This window comes from Portunus trituberculatus, chromosome 45 (assembly GCF_017591435.1).
Source record: "Portunus trituberculatus isolate SZX2019 chromosome 45, ASM1759143v1, whole genome shotgun sequence".
NCBI lineage: Eukaryota > Metazoa > Arthropoda > Malacostraca > Decapoda > Portunidae > Portunus > Portunus trituberculatus.
This window is the reverse complement of record NC_059299.1, coordinates 6,670,455-6,695,385: the sequence shown is the minus strand read 5'-3', so window position 1 is coordinate 6,695,385 and position 24,931 is coordinate 6,670,455. Positions and strand designations below refer to the sequence as shown.

Sequence of the window (24,931 nt, the reverse complement as noted above, 5' to 3'; positions counted from 1 at the left end):
GAGAATTGGAATGGAATGAGAGGAATGGAGGGAATGAGGAAAAGTAACGGGAAAAATGAAAGGACAGGAGGAAGGATAAAGGGAGACAGTGATAAAAGAATTTGGAAAGATATAAAAGGAAGAATTAGGAGAGACAAGAAAGGAAAAAAGGAAGAAAAAAGTTATGAAATTCTGAAAGAAAAACGAAAACTTTGATGAGGAAAGAGAGAAAGAGAGAGATAGATAGATGGAGAGAGAGAGAGAGAGAGAGAGAGAGAGAGAGAGAGAGAGAGAGAGAGAGAGAGAGAGAGAGTTGTTGAAGGGGGAAGTAGAGGAAATAACAGAGTGTGTGGTGAGAAAGAGGGGGAAGCAGTGTGAAGGATGGCGGCGGGGGAAGGGATGACGGCCGCTGTCAAGTGGGAGGAAGAGATCGTGTGAGACGCATATTCTCTCTCTCTCTCTCTCTCTCTCTCTCTCTCTCTCTCTCTCTCTCTCTCTCTCTCTCTCTCTCTCTCTCTCTCTCTCCACCATTTTCTTCCTTTTTTTTTTTTTTTTTCATTGTGTCTTTCCTTCATATCAGTCTCTCTTCTTCCCTCTATAAACGCCCAATCCTCCCGCCCCTTCCCTTCCTCCATCACTGAGACAGACAGGTACAGACAGTATTGTAACTTCACAGGTTAAGACCATTTTTTTTCCATCATTACCTATAACTTAACAAAATCTTTCATTATTACTTTTTTTTTCCTTTCCTCTATACCTCCGCCTTTAATCCATTCGAAAGAGACACAGACATACACAAACAGACAAACAGTGCACATATTTAAACCTAAAATAGCTTGAGGTTAAAATCATACGGAATTAACACACATAAACACACACACACAGCTGCGCCAGGTCGATAAGAAACGTGATGAGAGAGTGAGGAGACAGAGTGACCTTCATTAGAGTCCCAACGAAGCGGAGTGAAGTGCTGGGAGGTTGTTGCTCTGTGTATGTGTCTGCGTGAGTGGGCGCAGGAGGTCGTCTCTTGTGTGGGCGGTGCTTGGGTGTTTGGGGGATTAAGTGTGCTTGTGTCTGAAGCTGCGAGGGTGAATAGTGTAGTGGACAGAACATGTAGTGAAGCAAGAGGGACCAGCGTGAGTCAACTATAGCAAGGAAGGCGCTGCAGGGATGAGTTTGTAATGGTGTGTGGGCGTGTGGGTGTATGTGTGGTAAAGTGCGTTGGTTCTAAAGGAGGGATGGGGGGTTAAAGTGAATCTAAGGGTGTTTTTCAATGTAACTGATAAGGTTTGTGTTTTAATAGTAATCTACGAGTGTTTTTCAATGTAAGTGATAATGTTTGTTGTGGTGTAATAAAGGCGAATCTTAGGGTGTTTTCAAATGTAAATGATAATTAATGTTGGTGTTTTAAGGCAAATCTAAGGATGGCTTTTTTTTTTTTTTTCAATGTGGTTTATGGTTTAAGGAGAATCTAAAGATATTTTTCAATGTAAATGATAAAGTTAGTGTTCTGAAGTGGAATCTAGTGGTGCTTTTTCAATGTAGCAAAGTTTCTTGGTGTTTTTTTTTTAGTGACATCTAAGTTGTTGTTTTTAGTGTAAATGATAATGTTTGTTGGGGTTTTAAAGGGGAATCTAAGAGTGTTTTCAATGTAGCTAATAAGGTTTATGGTGTTTTAAAGGAGAATCTAAGGATGTTTCTTCAATGTAATGTTTGTTGTGGTTTTAAAGGAGAAATCTAAGGGTGTTTTTTTTAATGTAACAGATAAGGATTGTTGGTGTTTTAAGGGAGAATCTAAGAATGTTTTTTCAACATTGGTGGTTTAAGGGGAATCTGCCAAAGTTGTGGATGGTTTTTAAGTTTAAGAGGATTTGAAGGAGGCCAGATTTTAGGAGATTTGAGTTGTGGTTTTAAGGGATAGTTGACTGGTTTGGGTCGGTTTATATCATGGTTGGATCGGGTTGAGTCGCGTTTGGTCGGGTTGGGTTCGGTCGGATCAGGATGCGTTTGGCTGGGTTTGGGTTCGGTCTGAAGTGGTTGGTTGGTTCGGGTTTGGTCGGGTCAGGTGAGGGACAGCGACCATTAATTATACATTTCGTCAACTTCAGTCAGAGGTGAACTCCAAAGTTTTAATGTATTCTGCTTGTGTCTGCCGCGGGAACATTTGCAAAAATTTGAGGTTAAAACGACCATTAAAATCGTCCAGGCGGGGGAAAGGACTTGCATCTCGCTGAATCGCCGCTGTTTCTTCTTTAAACTAATAACACACCATTTATCATCACTTTCTTCATTAATGTACCTTTTATCACGAAAACACCTCAATATGGCCCCTATTCGGAAATGCTTTGCTCTCTCACCATCTCTACTTTCCAAAGACTCGTGTTGAAGATAGTCGTATTTTTAAGAGTATTTTTATGGTTCTGGTGATAGATTGGCAGGATTTCTAGTTTACCATAAGGAGTAACTGTCTTGAAAACCTGGCTAGTTGTCTCTGTGGCCTTAGGAAATAGTCGTGGTGAGAGAGTAAAGTGTTTCTGAATATGGATGTATATCACCACGAAACACATCATTGCTACATCCAAACACTCACACACAAACACACAAACGCACACATTTTTATTCATATCTTCGGAAACTGTGATCTAAGTACACAATGGCCTCACCCTGGCTTGACTTGGCGTGCTTGGTGGTCAGGTGAGTGATGGAGGGGCGCGGGCAGGACTGCTGCAGGTGACAGTGACGCAGGGAGGCGCTCAGGAGGGGCGGAGGGAGCTACTTTGAAGGGCGGGGTGAAGCGAGGCATGTGGACCGCTCATCCACTTAACTGAGGCTGGAAAGTAAGTGATCCATGAGAGAGAGAGAGAGAGAGAGAGAGAGATTCTGCCACCACTGCTATTAACTATTTACTATTCCTCGTCCTCCTTCTCTTCCTCCTCCTTCTCCTCCTCCTCCTCCTCCTCCTCCTCCTCCTCCTCCTCCTCCTCCTCCTCCTTCTTCTCCTTCTCCTCCTTCTTCTCCTCCTCCTCCTCCTTCTCTTCTTCTTCTTCTTCTTCTTCTTCTTCTTCTTCTTCCTCCTTTTCCTCCTCCTGTACCTGTTACCACCACCATCACCACCACTGGACTCATCTTCCTACCTTTCTCCCTGAGTTCTTTTCCTTCGAGTTTCCTCCCGCCGAGGTTCAGGAGGCGATGATCCCAGCGAGGCATCACCTGATTGCCTCGCGTGCCGCCCTCGTTACGTGCGGCGGCGGAAGCATTGGGGTCTTTTCGAGTGGTCACGTTGGATCGCAAGGAGGTCAAGGTCACAGCGCTATCAGCAGGTCATCAAGTCATCAGTTCAGGTCGTCAGAGTTTAATTTGGTGTTTAGTTAAGATACACTTTTCTCTTTTTTTCCTTCCTTTTCCTTCTTTGTTCTTGCCCTTGTCGTTGTTTTTGTCCTTTTCTTTTTTTACAGTCGTCGTTCTTCTCGTGTTCCTCAGCCTCCTTTTCGTCTTTGACCTTATTCTCATCTTTTTGTTACCTTCGTTGTTTTTCTCTCGTCCTCGTCCCCTTCTTCGTCTTTGTACTTCTTTCCCTCTTCCTCCTGTTCCTCCCTTTGCTTCTCGTCATTCCCTACCATCATCTCCATCATCCTCATGCCTCTTTCTGTTTCCCATCCTGTATTCCATCTTTCCCTGTCCTCCACCTTCGGCCTTCCATCTCAGCACCCTCGCACACTCATAATGGACCTGCTCTCTCCTCTCCCTCACCTTTCCCAGCATCGTGGAAGGGGGCAATAGCTCGGGGTCTCGGGAAACAGCCCCCTCCGCCACCTAAACGGCCGCCTGCCATTAAAACTTGAGGATCATGGCTCAGGAGGGTTCGAGACGCCATGAGGGAAAAGTTTGATGTCGCCAGTTGAGTCTGAAAGTTTGGCAAGCAGAGAAGGGTAAGGGGAGGAGGAGGAAGGGTTAGAGGGTGGGCCAAGGGTATGAGAGTGGGAGATCAACAGGCAAACAGATAGATAGATGTGTAGATAGACAGACATAATGGATACATATATTGATAGATATACAGGTTGATGAATAGGTACTCGTAGATAGATATATAGACAGGTAAACGTACAGACTGATAGATAAGTAAACAAACAGACAGATAAGCAGAAAGATGAACTGACGAGAATGAAATGAGTGACTGGCTGATTGACTGACTGATGGATCGACTGGCGAACAAAAAGGTACTGCCATATAAACGACCTTTTTTTGTTATATTTCTGTCCCCAATGAAGGTGATGATGGCGGTCATAAATCCACCATTGTCCGATTCACTCTAATAAAAATAAAAAAAAGTGAGAAAGAGCGAGTGGGGCGGAGAGAGAGGGGAAAAAGTGGGGGAGCTATTTATTTCCTTTTTTTTTTTTTTAGTACCATAGCGGGTGATGAAGATATGTGGACGTCATAGTGTACTTGTTTTTTTCTAATTTGTTTTTATCATATACATTTTCTTTTAGGTTATTTTTTTTTTTTTCTCTCTCTCAGTCTCTTTTCTCCCGGCAAACGCCACACGCCTTCTGATTTCTTTTCCTTCACCAACGCGCAGCCTGCATTAATAACGAAGGCAAGACAAAGCACCATTAGGATTATAGAGCTGAAGTCTTATTTTCCCTCGCCCTACGCTTTTTCCTTTCCCCCCTCGGAGTAAGAAAAGAAAAGAAAAAAAAACTGTGCCAGGTGGATATGAAAGGGAGCAGAGAGACGGAACGTTCGCTTGTCACTGGCTTCCATATTTTGAAAAGACGCGCCACTTTCAGGAGCATTCGAGGGTGCATTAACTTTTAACCTCCCATTATTTTTCCTCCTATAAAACTTCTTTCCTATTCATGTGTCCTCCTTTTTTCGCTCTCATCGCCTTGTGCTGTCTTTGTCTCTTTGGCTCGAGTAGAAAAATGTACACGTGTGTGCTGACCAGATAAAAATTTTTGTACTTAAACGAGGTTTTCATGAACGTGGAACTTATCAAACTGAAAGGCAAGGTTTTTTTCTGCTTTAGCTAATTGAGTTTCTGGGAACGTGAGGTGCTGATGACTGATCTCACAGAATGGAGTAGTGGAGCAATGGCTACACACACACACACACACACACACACACACACACACACACACACACAGAGAGAGAGAGAGAGAGAGAGAGAGATGCTATTATTGTTGTCATTACAATAGTGAAATCAGTAACAATTATAGAAAACGCTGTGATTCAGTGTTATTAAGTGAGACTAAAGTAAAATTACCTCTGTCAGATAAGAAATGATTACTACTACCACTACTACTACTACTACTACTACTACTACTACTACTACTCTTCATTCCCTTGCTTTATTCAAGTTATTTTTCTTACTTACCACCTCCAATCTCTCTCTCTCTCTCTCTCTCTCTCTCTCTCTCTCTCTCTCTCTCTCTCTCTCTCTCTCTCTCTCTCTCGTCACTTATTTGTCCCAGTGAAGAAACCTCTTGTTCCTTCCCTTTATTTCTTTTCCCGCTCTTCCTGCTTCACTTCCCTGCTGTCCTCGTCTCTCCTACTTCCCATTTTCTTTCTGCTTGACTTTGTGTACTTTCTCTCATTAGCTCCGTGTATCCTGTTTTATTTCTTCCTAACTTTCTCGGTTTACTTTCCTGCGTTGCTTTCTTTCTTCTTGACTCTCCGTAACTTTCTCTTATCTGAGCGAAGAAAACGTGTCTCTTTTTCCCGAAATTACTCTTATCTCTGTTGTTTTGCCATTGCCTTTATCTTTTTTAGCCTTTCTTCTCCGTCACTTCGCCTCAGTACTTTCTCTTCGTGCATGACAAAATTAAAGGAAAAAGAAACAAGTCTTTTTTCCTCATATTTTCCTTATCTCTCCGTATATTTAGAGGTTTATCTAGTCTCACTTTATTTTTTTTTTTTTTTCAAGGTACACGCAAGAGACACCGCAAGAAAATTAACTCTTAGGTTTTATTAGACTCATCAGACTGCCGGCCTCTCATTGCGACTTTTGTTTGTTGTTGCGTTGTTTGTGTTACTGTTGTTGTTTCGTTCCTTCCTCTGCTGTCTCGGAGTACTCGTTGTTTACCTCTTCCACTCCCGGGATTTCTCGTGCAACACATCAAGAGGCGGCGATGAAGTGTCGGTGTGTGCTTATTTATTTTTTTTCCTCCTCTGCTCCTTGTCACATAAAACCTCGACTTCATCGTTCCTGCAGACTGGAGGGTTCTAATGCTTGGACGTGTGTTGGGGGAGGAGGGCGTGAGGAGGGAGCGCGGATGTACCGTCAATAGTCTACACAAGAACGATCTCCAGGTAAACCGACTAAGCTTCTTAAGTCTGATCCTGAATACCGTCCCTTTGACCACCACTCGCCGCCCTCAGACATGTCCCGCCCCTGCCTCCAATCCCACCGACAAACTGATACGTGTGGATGTCAAAACAGGATCAAAGCTACCGTCAAGAACTTCTGTTTTGCTGTTTAAACATTTAATAACTCCATAAATCTTGTTTGTCTCATTTCCTGCGCTTTTTGTTCCAGTTCTCCTCAAAACAGACGTTCTTATATACGTCCCTGTCTTTTCATTTATTAATTGTTTCTTAGATAACTTCATAAACACTTTATCATTTTTCCTGTATTTTTCGTTCTCCTTGATGCAGACCCTCGACACATTTTTCGCTTTCGTTTTCTCCGAAGCAAGAATTCATAAGATACGTTTGATGTAAAAAAATAAATAAAACTTCTTGACCTTATTTTTTCATTACTAGAGTGACCTCACAAACATTCAGCCTTCATTCCTGCACCCGTTGTCCCTCAAAACAGACACTGCAAATTACCAAGTTACATATAGAAGTGAAGCTGTTCTCCACCTTTCTGTCTTACTATCTACACCCTGAGTAATCCCATAAACACGTCATGCTGCTCCCACCACCGAGATATCAAACGCCTCCAGAGATGTATGCACGGCGAGAAGCGAGGAGTGAGCGTCTGTGATAGACTGTCAATATGTCGCTGTGAGGGAGATAGATCGCTGTGCTAACGTTCGGGTTGTCACATCCCGGACTGCCTGTGGGCGAGCTGGGGGACTAAAGGTCTTGTGAAGGGCACCATGGGGAGTAGGAGAGGAGGAGACTAGAAAGTGATGCAGGAGAGGAAGACACTAAGGATAGATATAGATGATAAAGGGGTTGAAGTAGGTGAGGATTACTAGGAAGAGAGTGTACTAGAAAACGAAATGGGGCGTAAGAAGAGGAGAAAGCGAGGAGGGATATGGAAAGGAGACAAAGACTAGAGGACGCGACTAAATAGGAGACAAGGAAAAAAGCTGGAAGAGATGGCAGGGACGCATAGGTAGAAGGAAGAGGAGGGAGAGACTGGGTGACTATGGGAGGGACGTGACATTAAAGCAACGAAGACTGATGACAAGAGTAGCTCACCGCGAAGACGGCATCGGGATGTGAGGTACGTGTGAGGCGGGTCTGGCGAGGAGTGACCGGGGGGAGAGAGAGTGAGTGATGGTGCCTCGCTACCCTGCTGCACTTAACCTTAAATATCCCCCGCTATTGGTAGACGCTTCAGATGACTTTGAGGAATTATACACTCGAAAAGGCGACCCGGGTGCAAGTGCCTCATACATAACTGTGGGAGGCAACGTTAGGAAGTCAATAGCCCCACCTACCCCCCACCCTCTCCCCTCACTCCAGTCCCTCCCTTACTTATCCTTTCCTTTCTTCCACCCCTATACCTCGCCCCGCTGCTCTCTCTCTCTCTCTCTCTCTCTCTCTCTCTCTCTCTCTCTCTCTCTCTCTCTCTCTCTCTCGCGTTATTCCTTATTTCAAGATGTTAGCGTTACCCCTTCCTTTATTCACTCCTCTTGTCTCCATTTTCTTTCTCTTGCCTTTATTCTTTACCCTTCCTCTTCTCTTTTCTTCGTCTGCTTTCTTTGTTTAATTAACTCAAAATGTTGGAATTATCCTTATTAATTCTTACCCCTTCTTTACTCTTGTGTCTATTCCATCTTCTCTCTCTCTCTCCTTTTTTTTTCTGTATCGAAAAAATGTAGTTTTCCTTGGATTTTTTTCTATTCTTGTCTCCTTGCGCTCTCTCAATCCCTTCCCTCATCCTTTGCTTCTTTTTTCTTCTCTTTTCTCTCGTCCTCCTCCTCCTCCTCCTCTCTCCGTTTATTCTATCTCATTTTTTATATCAAGATGTTTTCGTTTTCTTAAATTTGCTCTTTTCATTCGTGTGTCCACTCTTATTCATTCATTCCCTCACTCCTTACCTCATTTTTTCTCTCTATCTTTCTCTCGTCTCTCTTCTCCACCTTCTCTCTTCGTTTAGTTCATCTTATTTTTCTATCAAGATATTTTAGTTTCGTCTCCAGTCTTTCTCATTCCTTCCCTCGCTTCTTACCTCTTTTTTCTCCTCTTTTTCTCTTCGCCACCTTTTCTTTTCGTTTAATTCATCTTATTTTTATATCAAGATGTTTTAGATTTCCTTGAATTTGCTCTTTTCATTCCTGTCTCCATTCTTTCTCATTCCTCCCCTCACCCCTTACCTTATCCGAGAACTGAAGCCAAACTCTGCTCGGTAAACACAAACACTGACCAAGTTGTTCGCTATTTGTAATCCCGAGGACACTTCTCCACGTGAGTTTGGGTTGGAATGGTTCTCAAGTGTCAGTGGTGGAAAGAATTTACTCCCCGATGTTTCTGATTCCTTTTTTTTTTTTTTTTTTTTTTGTTTATTTTATTTATATATTTATCTATTTATTTGTTTATTCATTTATTGTTATATTTTTTTTCAGTACCGAACACTTTTCTCTTTTTCAGAAATCTACATCGACTAAAATTGGATCAGATTGTATATTTCCTTTTCTAACAGTCGAAGTCCACGTTTTCTTTTCTTTTTTTTTTTCCTCCTTCCTTTACTAAGAGTCTCAATCAAACCACATCTTTTTCTTCTTCGTCTCCTTCTTTCCTTTCCTTTCCTTTTTTTCTTTTCTTTTTTCTTTTCTTTTCTTGACTCTGGATGAACCTCATTCCTTGACTCCTCGCATCTCCTTTGTTGTACTTTTTTTTTCAACAATAAACTTATCAAATCAAATCAAATCAAATTCCTTGACCAATGACTATGGCTCAAATGAAGAAACTCGAACACTTCTCCCTTCCCTAAGAGTTCAGATGAAAGCCTTTTTCTTTCCTAACAGTCAAGATCAAACCCTCCTATTTTAGCTTTAGACTCTGGATCAGAACTCTTTTTCGTTTCCTAAGAGTGTGGATCCAAACTCACTGCCTTCCCTAAGAGGATCGAGGCGCCTTATCTTCGCTCCCTAAGTGTCTAAATCGAATACACACCTTCCCTGCTCCTGTTATCTTTCTCATATTTCTTCGGGTCTCAAATTGTAATCGTTGGTCAGTCTTTCCCGCCGCCCTCGGATGACATATGGACACTAAATTATAAGAAAGGAGCCCTGACGCCCCTCCGGCACAAGATGGAGAGGCTGGCGAGGAGTTTTGGTGTAAATTACGGGCTTAATCCACGCGATCTGCGGCTTTCTGTTCTCTTCTCGCCACTTGCACAACACTGTTTTTCGTGTGTGTGTGTGTGTGTGTGTGTGTGTGTGTGTGTGTGTGTGTGTGTGTGTGTGTGTGTGTGTGTGCTTTTTTTCCGTAGACTTAATAACTAATGTTTATCCTTTAGTTCGTGTTTTATTTTGTGCACTGTACGTTTTTCTTCTTTATTTGTTTATTTTGACTCTTAGCATTTCACATTTTCGTTCTTCCTGTCTTTTGTCACTGTCGTTATTATTATCTACCTTTGCGTTCCCTGGAGCAGCAAATAGGATGAAAAATCATCGAAATTACTTGTCTGCCACTGTTGTTTTGTGACCCCTGATGCTGTTTACTGATGCTGCGTCCGAGAGTGTAATATCTAGGGTGATGTTGACCCAAGCGCCTTCCCTCCCCGCGGCACCCTCGCCTTCTGTTGACTCAGCTCCCCGCATCCAGATTTCTTGATGGGAAACCCTGTTGATACATATTGTCTTTTGTGATGGCCTGTATTCAGAAACGCTTTGCTCTCTTACCGCGACTATTTTCAAAAGCCATACAGATTGTTGGCCGGCTTTTCAAGAGTGTTTTTGATAATAATGTAGAAATCTTGTTAATTTGTCACTAGAACCCTTAGCCCCTCAGAAACTAATGTCACTTCAAATAAAACTTTTTAGTAAAGCGGAGATTTGATTTAGAGGTGTTTCAGAATATTTTTTCTTCATTTAAAAAAAAAAACGAAAGGGATTCAAAATAGTACTAACATCAATATTCTGTTCATAATATCCTTTCACTTGACTTTTTTTCTTACTCTTTTATTTCAGGATGGACATTTTTCTTTTCTTTTTTCTTTTTCTATTATTTTTTTAACTCATGCTGCACAACAAAACTGAGCTCGCGAAGAGGACTCAGAATGGTATTAAAGTCAGGGTTCTGTTCATAATCTTCTTTGGATTCTTTATTTTTATATTTTTAAGGCATTTCAGTGTTGTTGTTGCTTGGCTACATTAATGGTTGGTTAGAAAGCTGCAGTTTCAGAGTCAGTTACTTATATATTTTATTTTCCTTCTTCCATATTTAGCTGTCATTCACTATTTTCTTCCTTCTTTACTAGAAATGGACGTTTTTCATCATTTTTCACATATTATGGCTATTTGCGAAAAGACAAAGAAAAAATTGCCTATTTCATATTCACCGTTTATATTTGCTGATAATTTTACCCACTTGATTCCGAAATTAGCTCGGGGTTCATTAGCTGGCAATTACCACCACTCGTTGGTTTCCCTCTCACGTCAGACCCACTCGGAGATTCAGGAATTTTGAAAGCTGAGAGGACACGAAGTCACGAGGGACGAGGCTACACGAACAATGGGACTCGCCTTCTGGATTGACACGAGACATCAATATTCCACGATGGTTTTTTATACTGGACTTTTAAATTATCTGATCAGTGCGACCAGCTTGGACGCACTGATCATTCTTATATAAGTGCACTTTTGTGTTACATCAAGACTACACTTATTACAGGTTATTGGTGTAATATAGGTACAAAAATACCTGAGCCTGACATTTTTTTATTATCCCGCGTAGTGGCCACTTGTCAGCCATACATCATGCATCAATCTAACCAGAACAAGAAGGTTAGATTGAAGAAGACGGCACGCGCCAATTAAAAAGTATTAAAAAAGTTAAGCCAGTGGGCGGAGCTTATGAGGCTGTGCATGGAGCTTACGATCGCAACTTACACTCAAAACATTAGCCTCTCCTGTGTTAAATAATGGGAGATTGACACTTTCTTTTTCATCACTAGTGGAAAACTAAGAAAGAACTGGTGGTTTGACTTATATGAACCACATTATAGTTTTTAAAGGAGTAGTGCGAGGGATCCCTAGACCCCATCTCCCAACTATTTTTTTGTTTTCCCTAATTTATCTACATCTCCCTTCCGACAATAGGTCATTAATTTTCAGACCTATACAAGCAACATAGAACTGCTATCCCCTTCCACAACCCTCTGGCTACTTTATATATGTAAACTGACATGCTCCCTGGGTTCATTATCATTCTTGTCATTTTCCTAGCCTTCTCTTCATTTATTCTCATCCGTTTTTCTTCTCCTGTTCCTTTTTTTGCTCACATCATTCCCTAGTACCCACTGTCCCTCCACATGGCGCTCTATCGCCTTACATTTTCTAGCACTATAGCCTACCTGTCATCCCACTCTTCCATTAATGCTACATAACTATACCTGTAATAACTCCTCCATTTCCTCATTACTCTCCGCCATTAGCACACTGTCGTCAGCATGGGCTAGGTAGCCCAGTTTCCTATCCGCCCCCCGGCCCCTCCCTGATATTCTAATCCTCGCTATCAACTCCTCTATGTAAGTAATGAGTAGGGGTTGAGAGATCACACATCCCTGACGTACTGCATTGTTATACCTCATCCAGCCTGTACTAATATCTCCTATTGTGAACTTGACTTCATTCTCCTCGTACAACTTGCTCATCACCTGCACTATCTTCCTGTCCATTCCTGTGTGTGTTAGTAATGTCAACAATTTCTTCCTGTCTACCTTATCATACTCCTTTTCTAAGTCCAAAAACACTAGATATAACTCCTTTCCCTAGCTTTTTATTCCTTTCACCACAGCTGTCAGTGCGTGGGGTGACTAGTATTTCTAACCTCTTTTTCGTTATGCGCATCGCAGTGAGTCACGCAGCGTATTATGCGGAGAACAGCAGCAGCAGCAGCAGCTGCGGCGGGAGCAACAGCAGCAGCAGCAGCAGTAGCAGCAGCAGTAGTAGTAGTAGTGACAGTAGTAATAGTAGTGGTAGTAGTGGTAGTGATATTACTTACTAATAATAGTAGTAGGTGATGGTGGAGGTGACAGATCACATACACACACAAACACGTACACCACATATCTACCAAACCTTCACCACACCCTCTGACACATCTTGTAAATGTTGACACTCCAGATATCACTTCTAATGCTGTTAATTGTCGCATATCGCAAAATTGAATGGGGAACAAACTTAATATAGTCCTGTTCTGACACCCAATAAATATTACATAACCGCTCGCTCTTTGAAGTTAACTGTGTTCAGAAGTGAATAACTAATCTTCCACAGGTCTTGTTATGTCGTCAGTTGAATAAAAGCAATCATATAGGGACAATTCTTTGTCTTTTTTACATGGAAGGAAAGAGACAGGCAGACACATTGGATATATGCTTGCTTGATGGTTGTTCCCATCAGTAAGGAACAACCATGGTTCACCTTATCTACTTTATACATACTTATAAGTTTTATCATTACTATTACTAAGAATATATGTATATATATATATATATATATATATATATATATATATATATATATATATATATATATATATATAAATACAGGATTAAGGGAATACAGCACAACAGCAGCGTGTCCAACGCTGTCTCTGCTCTTAATTTTTACCACTCTTCTCACTAACTCACTGTTCACCGATGGTTCCCTGCAATCTGACGGACGGGCCGGTAGTGCAGCCTTCTCCCCGGACTTGGATCCCCCGGTAGGAGGATGGACTGGCCGTAGACTCCCTGACGGCTCTAGTTCAACGTATTGTGAGTTGCAGGGAGTACTCGACGCTGTGGAGCTTCTTTGTCAGAGAAGAGTTAATGGTGTTGTTATCTGTGACTCGCAATCAGCCCTTCAGGCTATTACCTCCTTGCGTCCCTCGTTTACCTCTGCCAGACGAATCCTATCCTTATTGGCCACAGCACAAGATTATTCCTTAGTTATTAAGTTTGTCTGGATCCCCTCTCATATTGGTCTCTCCCATAATGATGCTGTGGACAGCCTGGCGAAGGCAGCTTGTGGGCAGGAGCCGCGCGTCGATCAGCCGCCACCTTCCCTGCACTGCTATCGGCGGAGCCTCAGGTCGGCTGCTATGTTGGCTGTGAAGCAGGCGATGGACGCTCAGAGAGTGATCAGCGAGTCTATCCAACATTATGACACCATGAGGGCGCACTCCTTCAAGTATCGTCGTACGGGCCTCATGGTTCGTAGACACAACGTGGTATCGGCACGCATCAGGCTGGGCTACAGGCCGGTGTGGCAAGTTGCACGGCTGGAGGAAGAGCAGCACTTCACCACTTGTCAACTCTGTAATGCACCTTTCTCAAACACCTTACAACATTATTGCCTACAGTGTCCCATTGTTAGTGATATGTTGTCTAGGGAAGAAACAATAGAACAAATATGTCTCTTTTATTCTCTGGTGATCATTTAGACACCATACTTGTTCGCTATCCACGCTTTGGTGGTGTTTAATCCACTGTAAACAATGACATCTTCCTGTATGTATCCTATTTGACGGTTATGTCTTTTGACGTAAGTTTTGTACCCTTACATCACTAACTCTATTGCGTTTATTTTGTATGTAATTCATTAACTCTTGTCTTTAGTAATATTTTGTAATTTCCTCTGATGGTTTGACGCTTCTCTGTGTAATAAATTCATTACAACAATAACTCACTGTTCTTACAGCATGGTCTCTTTAACTCACTGTTACTCCTTACTTGCACACTGCTTACTAGTCATTTACTGACTAATACTGACTTGGTACTGACTACTTCCCGAGTGACTGACTCGTGTTGGCTCAGGCTCAGTACTTTCTTTTATACAAAAAATGTCACATCTACCGTAAAAAAAAATAATAAAAAAAATAATAAAAAAAAGGCGCCAATATTGGCGTCAAGATGCCGGTATTGGACAACTGGTGGCAAGATGCCAGTGAAAAGAACATTTTCTTCCTAGAACAAATTGCACCTTTGCTTGTAGCAATATTTGTAGAAACAGGTGTTGATTAACTGTGAGGAGTACACAGTATACGATGGTGTGGTGGCGTGTATCCCTATGTTGGAGCCTTATTGTTAACCTCTTCAGTACTGGGATACTTTTTTACCTTGAGTTTTGGGTGTGATTAAACGATTGTATTTACATTATGAAGTGTTTATGGAGGTCTAAAGGTTAAAGGCCAGAGTCGTCAGTATTTCAATCCCCACATAAGTTTTTAAGCTGTACAACTCGCGAAATAATAACCAGAATGAATATGAAACGCGTCATGGTTCTGAAGAGATTAAGCCAATACAATAATTAATCTACCTGACTTCATACTGATATTCTTGATGAAAATTCCCTTGTTTCTATTCCGCACTACATGATTGCATGAAAATGAAATAGGACGGCACGGTAATGAAAAATGCAGTACCTGGTGAGCGTTTGCGCGGTACAAAACAGGTGGCAGATTGGCTGCTGGTAGGCTCAGCTGATCGCTACTCGCTAGACAACCACAACAATTCACTGCTCTGGCACGTGTTTGCATCCTTTTACTGATACAGCGGTAGGTACGTGCACGTTCATTAACAGAGATGATGTGGTCTATATATCAAGGGAATAATCTTAGCCTGCTAATTTCCACAGGCACTGACTTATAATATGTTGTTAGGTTAGGTCACCCCCATTCACAATCTTGTTCGGCTTGTAGTAGTTTAGGCCCCAATGTTTTTGTCTTAACCCTGTGGCCACCAGCTGCTTGGACTGAAATCCTACTCAGCTGGCAGTACTTTGAGCTCTTATGTTTTTATCTGCATCCTCTGTGGCAGGTATTGTTTTCAGCATTCATTTTAGATAGCTTGTAAAACCATCTTGCTTGGTGACAACTGCACTTGTGCCTTTAAGCAGGCTCATGCCGCTGCCTTGAAACTTGCAAGATTACTGTATACGATATAGCCTTGTTTAATCTAGTCTGTGGACTGAAGGTGAGCTTTTTGACAAGTTTCCTATTTTTTTTGCAGGTTATAGTCAGTTTATCACAGCCACATTCTTATTAACTGACCATACAGCACTTTAGCAGGTGCCTCCCAGCAGCATGTTATCTACTCTTTTTTTCTTATTGGGACCTGTGACACTTGGAATCACTTCCAAGGTCTCGCTCTTTTCATTGTCTGTAAAGTTGGTCCCTTATTGACCAGCACTCAATTTTTTTTTTTTTTTTTTTTTTTAATACCATGTGTCACCTATCAGTCCTAGTACTGTTCTGATGGTACGTCGACAAGTCAAGTGCACACTAAGTCGAGCAGCATACCAACTCAAGCATCAGCGCAATCAATCTTTTTCCCCAAGAAAAATTCCCCAGATTGATGAAAGAACAAACACACACACACACAAACAAATCATCTTTCCTTTTCATACAGTATAGAATGCATAATTAATGTTATTTGCTACAAGCAACTGTTGTGTTAACTTACCTTTAATATCAAGCCAGATGTTTGAATACATTAGATTGACAATCAGTGAGACAAGCTTGATATGGGTAAACCATTTAACATAACAAGTTTGGTTTTTCTTTAATCTTCAGATTTGATTTTCCATTCATTCTTTTCTCCATTCCATTCCAGTTCTCACTATTCTGTAGAGGATGAATACTGCTTTATTTGATGTACTACTTTACAATAATACAGTTTTATCTGATGTACTACTTACATGCATTCAAAGACACAAGACAACGTTATGATTCATGAAAATCTCAGCCTCAATTATGTTGTCTAGGGAATTTTCATCCCCAATGTAACACTGTCTTGTCTAGGGAAAATTTCCTAAATCATGCCATTGTTTTGACGCTCAACCTAGCTCCAGTGTGCTCGACTTGGTTCATGCTCAACTCGTCCATAAACTGTTCTGATTTCCCTGTCTTCCCTTTCCTTTATTTTCTCCCATTCTTCCCTACTTATGATTCTTCCTTCTTGCCTGTCCAGATCTTTTCTTCAGTCTTTGTATTTGTCACACTATTACAAAAATGCTCCACAGTTTCCTTTTCCTCACCACACATTTCACATTGTTGTTTACTTGCGTTTATTTCTCCTTCTCCAAAATTTCCACTTCTTTTCTTTCCCTTGTTTCTTGTCTTGTGTATAATTTTTCCTTGTCACACTGATCATTACATGGTCTGATACCAGAAACTCATCTTTCTTTGTCAGCGGCTTCACTTACTAATACATAGTCAATCATTGACTCAACTCCATTTTCTCACCATGTTGTCAGATGTTCAGCTTCCCAGTTCTTTATTGTAAGGTTCATGGCTTCACAGTAGTCTTAGAGCATTTTGTAATTTACATGTATTGTTTCATTTTAATGCCTATATCACCATCAAAATTGCTTATTATCATCCATTTATTATTTTGCACCATTTTCTTTATTTCTATCAGAGCCTTATATTTTCTCATATTTCCTTCTCTATTTTCAGCTTCTTTTACTCCTATGTATACAACTGTGACCCACCAACATTCTTTATTTTCTATTAACTGGTACATTATCTCCATTTCCACCTTTCAATGTATTTCTTCAATCTGACATCTTGTTTTTCCTCTTGTCGAAATTCCAACCCACCTCCCTTTTCACTAACCATTCTCCTTCATACTCCTGTCCATCCTTCTCCCTGCCAGGCTGATTTTCTGTGCCATCCTGTCTCTGCCACTGCCACTATGTCAAGTTTTTTGCATTTCACTATTGTTCTCAACTTGATTTCATGCCATCCTCTTGTATTAAAAATGAAGCTGCATCAAAGTCTGTTTCTGGTATTGGCTCTTTCCTATATCAGAAACAGACTCAGATGCAACTTCATTAGGTTGGGTTCTTCTTTCATCATTCATAAAGGTACAGACATGGAACTTGAGAATTTTAAGAATCAATGACTTTAGAAGGAGGAGCCACTCTAATCAAGGTTTGAAGTTTGAATTTATGTCACAAGGAAAGAAAAATCTCTGGCAATGGAAGTATGTGCATCACAGTATATATTCCCATGATTACATATGCTGAGTGTGAAAGACTCTAATAAAAACATATGTAAGGTTTTGAGGAATCAATAAGCTTACAGTTTTCCACTTAGCTTTAAATTTTTTTTATCAATATCACTAATACTTTACTCCCTTTGCCAAAATCCCACATCACTGTAGATAGAATTGCTTCCTAAATACTGTGTCCATACATAACTCTTAATTTGTTGTACCTATCTATCTTCAATATTTTTTCCCTACATAGCATTCTACTTTCCTTAGTGCAAAATACTCATGAAATAGATGATTGAATTTTATTTATTGATTTTCTTTCAGATGCACAGTTGACGTTATCAACAATGTCTTGCAAGATTGTCTTGCCCTCCTTTGGTGTGGCATCATTGACACACATGCATGTTGATATGTTCAAGCTTCATCCTCCCTGAAGAATGGACCAGGTATAGCATTTGTGTTATTTTTTTGCAGTTCTTCAGTGGTATGATTTTTTATGCATTATTAATTTTAGTATTTGTAAGGTTTTTAGGTGAAGATTTCTCTCATTCCAGTGACATTTCTTCATGTTTGTTCTGAATTGTCTTCCTTAACTTTTCTTCTACTCATGTCTGTGGCTTCACTTTTTTTTTAAGCTATCAGTCATTAGACAGTACTGGGTTATTAGTTATCCTATAATAATTTTCTTACATCACCAATTTTTTTTATATTGTCAGTACTTTTGGTTCCAAACTAGTAATAATTGATCATTTTAGTTTCCTGGAACAGAGCAAGTTAAGTAAGATGATGGTGTTTTGGTGTTGTTGCTCATTTTCCTTGTCACTGCTCCTATCGCTGTTGTTTTGAAAAGATATGTTTCATTTGAGTCACTTTGGATGCCATCTCACTAGTTTCATTATCATCTGACCTTTGTAACTGAATTTTAATACCATTTGGGCTTTTCACAGGACTTTACAGGCTAAGGAGACATCCTGTCTGAAAACCCACCCATTAGGGAACCGTTACCCTGAACAAGGAAGCCCTACCTTCACTTGGACCATGGCCAGGATTCAAACCCGTGTGCTTGGAGATCCCTCGGCCCCAAAAGTGTGTGTGGTTCCATTGTACCAAGGCTTTGTTATGCTCATAGTTCTCAGTGTTAAAGGAGTAGAATTAGTATTTGCAATTGAAAACCATTTATTAGATAAGGAGATTGTATTTACATAGTTAATACATATTTATGTTGCTTACTCATAATGAGAAAAATTTATCTGCCCATGGTTGCTTCTAGTTTTATCAATCTTGAATCAATATATCCCCAGTTCTGCTTTCATTATCATCATTTTGTTTGACATACTTTTATTTCCTTAATAGGCAGGATTACTCATGAGACAATGGCTTTTCTGTTTCTTTCATAGCTGTAGGTAATTTCATTCCAAATGTTTATCCTCCTCACATCTTTAACATAATCTCCTGATCAGAGGCACTCAACTTGGAGTGCATGAATCCCCAGGGGTTCACAATAAGATTCCCAGGGGTTACTTAGATGGCTGATCAAATAATATCTTTTGCAGTACCATTGCATATTTAGTTAGTGTCAGTCACTAAATTGATATTGTTTGATGTCAGATTACTGTTGGTCCGGATAGATAGTCTAAGATGATTGATCTAATATCCTCTGCAGTATCATTGCATATTGAGTTAGTGTCACTCACTTAATTAACATTCTGTTTAATGTCAGATTACTTGGGGGGGGTGTTCAGGTAGATGGTCTTATAACTCATAGGGTTCCTAATGTGAAAAACCCCTACTCTAGATTTTCAGCCTTCTCTCACTGGTCCTACTACCAAGTCTTATGAGCTTGATCTCTGCCTTCTCAACACATCCTCCACTGTACACCTCGCTTTATCATCTCATTAACATGAAAAGATAGGTGATGGAAGTAACACTCATAACCTTTGTCAGGGCCTTTTGCCTTTCTTACCTTGTTTAACATTAATATTTAGACCCTTCCTTTTCATCCCAGTTTTTTTGTTGTGCAGGCCATGTATCTGTAGTAATTCTCATTATGACCACTGGTTTCCAGGTACTATATTGAGTGTATGGACTACTTATTCTCCAGAAACAAGCAAGTTGAAAGATGCTTCTGCCCACGAAGTTGAATTTGGCAGGGAATGGTACAAGGTCAAGAGGTGAGAATGTCTGGCAGTGTTAGTGTGGAGTCTGAAGGTGAATGGTGTAGTTGTAAAAAGAGAAGGAAGAAATCAGGAAAGCAATCAGGCAGTTCTTGGAAGTGAGTGGTGCAGGTGAGGTGTTTGGTGTGAGAGGTGGAAAATAGGGATGTGCGGCATCGACAAGAAAGTTGGTATCAGTATTACCAGTATTTAATACTGGGATTTGTGAATGATTAGCCCATTTTATTGACATTAGGAAGGGTCTATGGAGGTCAGAAGAGTAATGGAATAATGGCCACAGTCTTCACCATTTTAATCCTCACATAAGTTTCTGAAGCTGTATAAAATCACTAAATAGTAAGTAGAACGAATGAAGAAATGTATCATGCTACTGAAGGGGTTAGGAGGAAGAAAATGTGATGAAGATTTGCTTTTGTTGTTATTGCTGTTGTGGTCAGGACAATCTTTAATAACTCGTGTGGTTCAGATGAGCAGGGTGTGAGTACAATAATTATGCATTCTTTGACTGGAGGTGATGTAATCTTCAGCCCTATAGTATTATATAAGATGTGACAATACTAATAACAATGATAATATAATGATAGTTCATAAATCCAACTGGAGAGTATATAACCATTTTGTAGTATGAAAAAGAAGTATGTGTATATATTTTGTTCTCTCTTATCACGAGTTGAAAATTCAAAGGTTCAAGGTGTCTTGATTGATTGATAACTTTAAGGGCATTTCACACCAGGAGACGATCGAGGCACATGACGCACGAGAGTTGGGCTGACTTTGGTTACTATGGATATGTTCACATCTGGCGCGATGCTAGGCAAGACATTCTCTGTGATGGAGACTAGCTGACTTGACAGTTCCTTCTGCAGTAAAGAAAGACAATACTGTCATACCTCGCCAAACACGACAGTTACGTTCCTGAGCTCGTCATGCACGGCGAGATTCGTGTTGGCAGAATAATAGGCCCTATGGGAAAATAGGGGTTAAGTTCCCAGATCCTCCCAAAAAAACACTTTTTTTACCAAAAAGACAAAAAAAAAACCATAAATGAAGTACCAAACACACATTTTATTTAACTAGAGTACTAGTACAGTAATACTCCACTTAACGAACAGGATAGGGGGTGTCAAAGCTGTTCGTAGAGCAGAAATTCGTTAAGCGGACATAATTTTCTCATAGGAAATAATGGAAATAGGGGGGATGCATTCTGGGCTGGTCCCCAACATACCACATGGGTAAAAAAACAATATATATATATATATATATATATATATATATATATATATATATATATATATATATATATATATATATATATATATATATATATATATATATATATATATATATTTTCTATTAGCTTTTTACAAGCCTTGCCTCCAAGAAAGGATTGTTTTGTAATGCATAAAGTGAAATCTTACATGGAATACCAAAATATAAAGCAGAGATGATGAGATCGGCCACAGACGACTGAGACTCCGGCAACTTGGCCGCTTCTTCTTCTTCTTGTGACCTTTTTAGCTTGGCGTGTTGTCTTTCACCACGATATTACATTTGTTTCCACTCCTCTATTGCCTGCTATAATGGATATCATATCTTAGTATTCATATACGCTCATGCCATGAGGATAACCTCGACTCTGTGGCAGTGAGTGATAGTGAATTACTAATGAAATACTGCGGTATTTCATTAGTAATTCACTATCACTCCCCTCCCTAATTCACTATCACCTCCCCTCCCAAGACGCTTGGGAGGGGAGGTCGCGTGCATCCACCAGGACCAGCGGGAGATTCAAATGGAGACCAAATCGTGCAATCGCGAGTCAAAGTCGTGCTCGGCGAAATATGGTATATTTTTCTGATTTGTGTATACACGAGATTCGTGTTCAGCAAATTCATGTTCAGCGAGATATGACAGTGCTCTATGGTCCCCTGACGTGGAGGAGGAGGAGGAGGTGGAGAAAGAGGAGTTAATAATGTTATCTTTAGCTTTGAATAATAAGAGGAAAAAGAATTGGGCATATGAAGCAAATATGAAACGACTCAAATGTGATGAATATCATCTTATTCAATATCTAGAAATAGATGAAGGAAATTTGGACAGTATTTCGGACTCACTCTAGTTCAGTTCTCTGAAGTTCTATCATTCAAAGAACAAGAGAGAGAGAAGGCTGAGTGGTATAAGACGCCAAGTAATAGTAATAACTAATAAACTTCTTGCTATCAAGTTTTCCTGCCTTTTTCTTAGGTGTAAATTGTTTTCTATTTCCGTAATAAATAGAATGTTTAAGTATTGCATTCCTCATGTTCTATTTTGTATAATTGATGATAACAGCTGGCACTCCTTGACTCATATTAATGTTTATTATAATACACATCTTTCAGCCAGCCTGTCTTTATCATGATTGAGCCAGACACCATCCAAAAAGTATTTATTCTAGTTGTAATATGGCTGTTTTATATTTTTTCTCTGTCTCAGCCTGTGTATTTGTTGGGCAGATTATATTTATCCAGCTGCTCGCTGTAGTATTAATAGATCTCATGTGTCCCTTTCAGAGCTGGTGGACATTGCTATAAAGAGAGGACTCGATTGCAACTCAAGCTTTACCCTTGGGAAAACTGACAATTTTATCCCACATCTTGATTTAGCAAGTCCATGCTGCACTAGAAGAAGAAAACGAAGAAAGCGTCTGGCTCTGACAGCTCCATCTGACTCTGCACTGCCGTCCATTGACTCTATTGACTCAGCCCTGTCATGTTTTCTGCCTTACTCACCATCTCAGCTGTCAAGCAACCCCCCTGACTCACCACACAGGTAAATGAGAGACTAAATACTTCACAGGTCCTGACGGATACAACACATGAAGTTGGGAAAAAATCTGTTTGTGTTCACGCCAACTGTGTTTGCATGTTTACATCTTGTAACTTTGTGTGGGTTATGTTTCCTCATGTTTATGTGAGGGAAAAACTGGCCAAGGGCAACATAAGGTGAATAAAAAGATCCACTTAGTTGCCAGCTCCCTTATATGTCCTAGAGGGTTAGCCTTCCCCGCCTAAAAAAAAAAAAAAAAAGATAATGTCTTGAAACCTTACTCTTAAATTAAGTCAAGTGGGTAAATATTTAGTATCTGTCCTTGTTAGCAGTGCATGACACGCTGCATGTTGTGGCAGTACACACACTATCTACTACCTACTATGTACAGTACACTCAGTCTACTTCACGTCTAGTAAGTACACTAGCATTTTTTTTTTTTTTTTCCCACATGGTGGGCTATTACTGACTCCTATTGATGTTTTTTTTAAATGAACACTTCATACCAAAAGCAGAATTATAATATTAAGTTTAGTTTAAGTTAGATTAGCTTAGGTTAGTTTAGTTTTATTGTTAGGTTAACTTAGATTAAGTTTGTCTTGGTTGAGTTGGTCAGGGGAACCAAAATAGACCAAGTTTTGCATTTGCTCAGAAGATCTAAGGAGACAAATTACCATATTTGGCAAACAAAGGACCTCTCGTCAATATTTACCACAAGATAGGAAGAGATGCAACATTCCAGCAGTGAGAAAGAGGCTGAAGACAGTCAGTCAGAGGAGAGGAGTTGATAAGACGAAAAGCTTTTGATTCCACCCAATCAAATAAAAGTGTGAGTGGAATCATCCCATGCATGTGAAGGATACTTTATACATGGGCAGATTAGAGAGATAAGAAGACCCTTGTACAGAGTTAGCACTCAGGAATGTGAGAAAGACTGGCAAAGACACCTTAGATTGCCTAATTTCATAGAAGCTGTTTTGGCAAGAAATGAGATGTGAAGCTTCCAGTTTAGATTATAAGTAAAGGACAGACCAACCATGAATGATAAACTAAGCTATCATTCATGTCCCACAGAAGATAAGCTAGCCTAATATCTTGTAACCAAACTTAACCTAACTCCCCATAAGGTAATTGTACTATGAATATCTGCCTTGTTATTTTCTTTAATCAGGACAACCAGCAACATAAGACACCAACAAACTAATGGTTTAGTAAAAGAAAAGGTCACACAAGGTACCTATCATGACCATACTTATTCTTGCTACCACTGCTTCTAAATTTCAGCTGTTTTTATTCTAGATTTGTTCTTATTTTATCCTTCTTTATTACCATTTAACACCAAAACATTACAAAGATTACCAAAAGTAGAATATCAATGGAAAATATAAGCTGTGATTATTCTCTCTCTCTCTCTCTCTCTCTCTCTCTCTCTCTCTCTCTCTCTCTCTCTCTCTCTCTCTCTCTCTCTCTCTCTCTCTCTCTCTCTCTCTCTCTCTCTCTCTCTCTCTCTCTCTCTCTCTCTCTCTCTCTCTCTCTCTCTCTCTCTCTCTCTCTCTCTCTCTCTCTCTCTCTCTCTCTCTCTCTCTCTCTCTCACTGACTGACTGTCTTCAGGCTCTTTCTCATTGCTGAAATGTTGCATCTCTTTCTATCTTATTGCTATTTTCTTGCTAATTGCTCTACTGATCTTGCAAGCTGCATGCCTCCCCTTCTTATGTGGCCTTGCTGCACAAAGCTTTCTTCTTTCTCTCATCCTTATTCTGTCCAACTCTCTAATACAAGAGTTAACCAGTATTCTCAATCATTCAGACTTTCTCTGGTAAACTCTGGAACTCCCTGCATGCTTCTGTATTTCCATCTTTCTATGACTTGATGTCTTTTAAGAGGGAGATTTCAAGACATTTGTCCGTCTTTTGGCTAATTCTGTACTAATCTTTTAGTGAACTTGCAATTCAAGTGGGCCTTTTTTCTTAAACTTTTGTTGCCCTTGGCGAGTTTTTTATATATCTTCTTGTACCACAAATGTGATTACAAGTGAGCAGTTTTCACAATTTAAGATTGATAAGATGACATGAAGGTAAATGATTGCTAAACATGAACTTTTGTTGACTCCTTTCTTTTGGTTGCAGGCTTTTGGAGATCCAGCAGCACACTGCACACTGCACACTGCTTTCATAAATGTATGTGCAGAGTGTAAGACTGAGAGTGGCAAGGATGGAAGATGCTTCAACATTCACAGCATCATTGTTTTTTTTTATTTATTTATTTTTTTATTTTTTTTATTTTTATTTTTTTTTTATTTAATTATTTTTTTATTTTATTATTATTATATATATATTTTTTTTTTTTTTTTTTTTTTTTGTGTGTGTGTGTGTGGAAAGAAGTGCACACAGGTTTAACCAAAGGATTATGTCATCATTCATACTTACAGATTTCATGACCTAACATTGCGTTGACCTTTGTGCATCAAATCACTTCACTGCATGTAAGCGTATATTTAGTTAAGGAGTAACAGTTTATGAGATTTGTAATGTATAAAAAGTGACTTATAAAAGTCTTGCATTATGAAGATTTGTTTAAAGG

General features: G+C 40.0%; 2 protein-coding genes across 4 annotated transcripts in view; both read left to right on the top strand.

Annotated features, from left to right (window-relative positions):
* The window catches only part of LOC123519523, a 225,821-nt gene extending 219,185 nt beyond the window's left edge, over window positions 1-6,636 (top strand). For both annotated transcript variants that reach the window (XR_006679031.1, XM_045280883.1), the window contains one exon: window positions 6,194-6,636. Coding sequence is in view for 1 of the 2 variants with exons in the window: in XM_045280883.1 (XP_045136818.1) it covers window positions 6,194-6,480 (287 nt within the window). In the remaining variant the exon portion in view is untranslated. The remainder of the gene's footprint in view (window positions 1-6,193) is intronic.
* Window positions 6,637-14,795: 8,159 nt separating this feature from the next.
* On the top strand, window positions 14,796-24,596 carry LOC123519482. 2 transcript variants are annotated; one of them, XM_045280822.1, is made up of 6 exons: window positions 14,796-14,925; window positions 17,693-17,814; window positions 18,316-18,454; window positions 19,434-19,539; window positions 22,095-22,353; window positions 24,478-24,596. In XM_045280822.1, the coding sequence occupies exons 4-6, from the start codon at window positions 19,488-19,490 to the stop codon at window positions 24,524-24,526; spliced, it is 360 nt and encodes a 119-aa protein (XP_045136757.1). In that variant the 5' UTR covers window positions 14,796-14,925; window positions 17,693-17,814; window positions 18,316-18,454; window positions 19,434-19,487; the 3' UTR covers window positions 24,527-24,596. The 2 variants fall into 2 exon arrangements, with proteins under 2 accessions (XP_045136757.1, XP_045136758.1); XM_045280823.1 differs by having other exon boundaries at window positions 14,834-14,929.
* Window positions 24,597-24,931: the final 335 nt, after the last annotated feature.